Here is a 5768-nt window from a genome sequence, read left to right on the forward strand (position 1 = left end):
GTAGTGGAGAGGATTCCTTCCTACCATATTCACATACCACTATCATCTAACTTTGAGAAAAATAATTTATTATTTGTTTTTATTTGTACGAATATATAATATGAAATAAAAAGTGGGAATAAAAGAAAGAATATAGTGATAAAGATTAATTTACAAAAGCAAAACTATTAGCCTTATCATCATTGAAACCCATTATTCATTCTTTAAAATTCAAAATGGACAAGCAATAATCATGTTTTTCTTCCACCTATTTTGTTTCAACTCTTACAAAAAAAGTTCAAACTCATGATTTGAACAAACACGTGGTTGGAAAAACACATTCGAAGCTATCTCTTGGGATCAAGGGAGATATATAGCTACAATAACAGTACATAATATGAAGTACTTGTCTATAAATATCGTGTATGCAAATCTCAAACTCCACAATCTCCCCTTCATATATTTTTTTTAATAGAGAGCCAACAAAACATGAAGAATTTTCATATCCTACTATCACTCTTTTTTCCTACCTTGTTTCTCTTCTTATGCTTTGTATCACTTGTGCTATCTTTTTCCCTTCCTCATACTGATCTCCAAAACCAGTGCCTTGATGATCAGAAATCTGCTCTATTGCAACTGCACCATGATCTTTACTATGCCCCAAATTTTACTTTCTCTTCCAAAATTGAGCTTTGGGATCTCAACACAGATTGTTGCTCTTGGAAAGGAATTTCATGTGATGCTCTTGGTCATGTGATTGGGATTGATCTCAATTACAAAAACCTTTCAGGCAGCTTTCACTCCATTTTCAATCTCCATCATCTTCAACGCCTTAATTTTGCTGGAAACAATTTTAACACCACTCTGTTTCAATATGAATTTGACAGACTCCCAAATTTAACTCATCTCAATCTTTCAAAATCATGTTTCCATGGCCAAGTTCCAGTGGGAATTTCACACTTAACAAGGTTAGTTTCTCTTGATCTGTCTCATCAAGGTCCTTGCTATCTAAGATATTCGCAAACTCTTGATTCATACTATCTGCGTTTTGAACTTCACCAACCTCTGAAACTAAAAAACCCAAACTTCAAGACATTAATTCAAAATTTGAGACTTCTTACAGAGCTTCACTTGGATAGTGTGAACATTTCAACTCAAAGTACTAAATGGTGTGAAGCCACATCCATAGTACTTTCTAACCTGCGTGTGTTAAGTTTGTCGAATTGTGGATTAACAGGTCCATTTTGTTCTTCACTCTCAAAACTGCCTTTTCTTTCCGAACTTTTCCTTGGTGGGAATTCGATCTCTTATTTGCCTCCCAATTTGTTGGAAATTTCCTCTCGTTTGGTTTCTCTCAGTTTAGTGAATTGCAATTTGAGTGGACATTTTCCAATAGAAGTTCTTTCATTGCCAAAAATCCAAAGCATTGACATTTCAAACAATTACCATCTTATGGGTCAGTTGCCAGAATTTCCATTAAATAATGCTTTACGGATTTTAACGATTTCTTCTACAAATTTCAGTGGAAAACTACCAGAATCAATTGGTAATCTCAAGTTCTTGACAAATTTAAATCTTCTTGAATGCAATTTCTATGGACAAATTCCATCTTCAATTGCAAATCTTACAAACCTTGTGAAACTGGATTTAGGATATAATAATTTCAGTGGTTTAATCCCACCATTTCATAGATCTGGAGTTCCAAATCTTTCATATCTTGCTTTGACAGGGAACCACCTCTCTGGCTCTATTCCTTCTTCTTTATTTACTCTCCCATCATTGCATACCCTGTTTCTTTGGGATAATCAATTGAGTGGTGAAATTGGTGAGTTCCCCAATGCATCTTCTTCATTGATTGAAGCATTGTATTTAGGCTGCAATAGCTTTAGCTCCGTGAAGCTTGACATGTTCTTCCAACTCAAGAACTTAAGGTATCTTGAACTTTCCAATACAAGCTTGTCAATTGAAAGCAACATCACAAGCCTTGCTTTTCCCCAATTAGAGGAGCTAGACCTAAATTCATGTAACCTTACTGAATTTCCAGATTTCATCAAAACTCAAGACAAGTTGGCTGTTCTAGATCTTTCTAACAACCAAATCCATGGTTTTGTGCCTAATTGGTTATGGAAGACCTCTCTTTTAGAGTTAGACCTTTCTTTCAATGCAATTGATTTTTCAAAAGAGGTTCCTTTTGGTGACGCAAACTCCTCTTTTCCAATGTTGAGTGTCTTATATTTACAATTCTGTAACCTAAGTATGTTTCCAGAGTTTTTAAAGAGTCAAACTAGTTTAAAAGATCTTGACCTTTCAAATAATAAAATAAGTGGTGCAGTACCAAATTGGGTGTGGAAGAAAAGTTTGAGGAATCTGGATCTTTCTAACAATTCTCTCTCATTTTTGGACCAATTTTCACTAAACCAATCTCTAACTTCTTCACAAGGCTCTTTATCAAGACCTATTTGCAATTTGAGTCAACTTGGGACCCTTAATGTATCCTTTAACAAATTAAGCCAGCCAATCCCAAGTTGCTTGGGTAATATCAGTTCTCTCGACACTTTGGATCTACAAAAAAATAATTTCAATGGCAGCATACCAGATTTTGCAAAAGCGACCCAATTATATTGGCTTCAACTCAATGATAATAAATTGGAAGGGAAGTTGCCAAGGTCATTAGCCAATTGCACAATGCTCCAAGTTTTAAACCTTGGAAACAATACTCTGCATGACACATTCCCTTTGTGGTTGGGAAAATTGCCTGCGTTGATGGTCCTTGTATTGCGAGCAAATAGGTTTTATGGTCCAATTAAACATGTGAAAAATTGTTTTCAAGACTTGGATGTACTTGACATTGCTTTCAATAATTTTTCTGGTCAATTACCAATTGACTTTTTTCAAGCCCCTCAACTAAGGTCACTCAAAATTGGTGGGAATAAACTGAAAGGAAAGTTGCCGAGGTCATTAGCCCATTGCAAAAAGCTTGAAGTTTTGGACGTTGGAAAAAATATGATACAAGACACATTTCCTTTTTGGTTGGTGAAATTGCCTTCTTTAAAGGTTCTTGTACTAAGAGCAAATAGATTTTATGGTCCGATTAAAATTTCTGAGGATGAAAATGCTTTCTTAGAGTTACACATACTGGACCTCGCTTCCAATAACTTTTCAGGTGAGTTACCCGTTGGATTTTTTCAATCTTTGAAGGCGATGAAGATGATGATTGATGGCAAAAAAGGTAAGCCAGATTATATTGGAGATGATTACTACCAGGACTCTGTGACAATTGTGAATAAAGGGTTTGAACTTTTTTACCAGAAAATTTTAACCATCTTTGCTTGTCTTGACTTTTCCACTAATAGTTTCCATGGGAAAATACCAGAAGAAATACAAAACCTCAAGTCACTCAAAGTGCTAAACTTGTCCTACAACAGCTTCCTTGGCCCAATTCCTTTAGCACTTGGAAACTTAACTCAACTTGAGTCTTTGGACCTCTCCCAGAACCAACTCTCCGGGAAGATTCCTCTACAGCTTACAAGCCTAACATTTCTTGCAGTATTGAATCTCTCTTACAACCAACTTGAGGGAACCATACCACAAAGCTACCAATTTGGTACATTTTCAAACGATTCTTTCAAAGGGAACCCAAGATTGTGTGGGCCTCCTTTGACAAAGAAATGCAATGAAGTTTGTCTTGGAATGCCACCCCCTAAGGAAGATCAAGATTCATGGGTAGATGGTATATCTGTTTGGAAAATCATATTGATTGGTTATGGATGTGGTTTGGTGATTGGGTTGTCTATTGGATATACAGTGCTGAATGAGATGGGAAACAAATGGATGGATAGGTTTACATGGAATCGGAATAAAAAATGGAGAAGATCTTCTAGGTGACTCCATCAAAATTCAAGTTTCAAATTCATTTGGTAAGCATTCTAGAATATTTAATAACTCAAAAGTTTTCTTGTTGATTCTTTCAGCTGTAGTTAATTGCCTAAACAAATAAAATTATTTAAATACTCTCTTACATTATAAGTGTGCTATATATATATATATATATATGCACTAATTGATATTTGACTAAAGTGATTACATTTGAAATTTAATTCAAGAAGGTTTCAACTTTGGACGTCTCATTCCCTTTTTAAACTTGGCATTGCTTTTAAAACTAAAAGCAAAAATTGCCTGCAAACTAGGATATGTCCTTTGAATTCCTAACCTCATTTTATAAATGACAATAATGAGTTTCCAAGTTAACAATTTGTAAAAGACATGTGGGTGACTGGTATTTTGAGTTAGATTGGGCTGTCAGCCATCTTAAGAGCAAAGCAAAGCTTTGGCGTCTATTGTCCTTAATTAGATTGGCGTGGGATGCTCATATATATTTTATTTGGCAGGAGCACAATCAAGGGAAGTTTGGCAGGCCATCTAAAGATATAGAAGCTATTGTTTCAACTATCAGAAGTTCCTTTTGGCTTAGTTCAATAACAAGATTGCAGTCTCCAGTTCCACGCTTCCTCTTCAACAACAGAAATTGTGTCTGAATGTTTTTGGCTTGGTGTTACGGTACTTGTGTCTCGGTTCTTTCTCTTCTGCTCACCAAAGATGATTGGCAGTATGTCCGGTTGTATTGTGCTTGTCTTCTGTTCTGTCTATGGGGTGGTGTTTTACTGCTGAGTTGTGGGGTTCCCCTGTTGTTCACCCTATTGTGTAACTCTGTTTTTATTAATAATTTCTGGCTTAGCAAAAGAAAAATGTGTCTGAATTGGGGACTGGTTCCTTAATGTTGCTTCGTTTGATTACTTTGCAAAAGTTAGATTGTTCTTGGACATTTGTAGCGTATTGATAGCTTACTGTTTACTTGTAGCAGGTCTACTGCTTTCTTTGGGTTTGTCGTAACATCTAGATCCGGGGATCTATCGCTAGACATTGACTTTCAGGGAGTCGCCACCAATCTTTTTTGTCTAGGTGCGATTGGCCACCTAAGGAATCTGCCCTTTTAGGGAACACCTAAGCTTAAGGGTCCCTAAAAGAATAGGTTCGGGTCTGCTTAACCAGAACAGAGTTCGGGAGTTCGGTTACGTGTGAGGAAGGTTATAGCACCCTCACAACGCCCATCAAAAGATGGTACCAGCTTGAATTTGTGTTATCCAAAAGCCTTAAAATTTTACCAAGTAGTTAGTTGTTGAAAATTATTCTCAATTGACTCTAATACTTTTAGCAGAAAATTGAGAAAATTCCCTCACCTCAAGAGTATGCAAGAAAAACTACTGTTTCACTTACAGAGGCTCCGTCGTCGGATTATTTAAAGAAAAATCAAGATCAACCAATTAATTAATTATCGAAAATTATTCTCAATTGACTCTAATACTTTTAGCAGAAAATTGAGAAAATTCCCTCACCTCAGGAGTATGCAAGAAAAACTACTGTTTCACTTGCAGAGGCTCCGTCGTCGGATTAATTAACGAAAAATCAAGATCAACCAATTAATTAATTATCGAAAATTATTCTCAATTGACTCTAATACTTTTAGCAGAAAATTGAGAAAATTCCCTCACCTCAGGAGTATGCAAGAAAAACTACTGTTTCACTTGCAGAGGCTCCGTCGTCGGATTAATTAAAGAATAAAGAAAAAAAAATCAAGATCAAAATCAAAGTCAAATAAAAAAAAAAATTCAAAAAAAAAAAAAAAAAAAAAAAGTCGAGTCGGGTCTTGACTGGGTGTCTACGTCTTTGCGCAATTTCTGTTTCACAGAAAATACGCAAAGAGGGGCAGCTGTAGACACCCAATCAGGTCC

General features: G+C 35.9%; 1 protein-coding gene across 1 annotated transcript; it reads left to right on the plus strand.

Annotated features, from left to right (window-relative positions):
* The first annotated feature begins 468 nt into the window (after nt 1-468).
* LOC111279523 (receptor-like protein 7) lies at nt 469-4861 on the plus strand. Its single transcript, XM_089756484.1, has 2 exons — nt 469-3896; nt 4368-4861. The coding sequence occupies exon 1, from the start codon at nt 469-471 to the stop codon at nt 3862-3864; it is 3396 nt and encodes a 1131-aa protein (XP_089612610.1). The 3' UTR covers nt 3865-3896; nt 4368-4861.
* The last annotated feature ends 907 nt before the right edge of the window (nt 4862-5768 follow it).

This window comes from Durio zibethinus, chromosome 27 (genome assembly GCF_047325235.1).
Source record: "Durio zibethinus cultivar Kanyao isolate XHJ-2024 chromosome 27, ASM4732523v1, whole genome shotgun sequence".
Classification (NCBI taxonomy): Eukaryota; Viridiplantae; Streptophyta; class Magnoliopsida; order Malvales; family Malvaceae; genus Durio; species Durio zibethinus.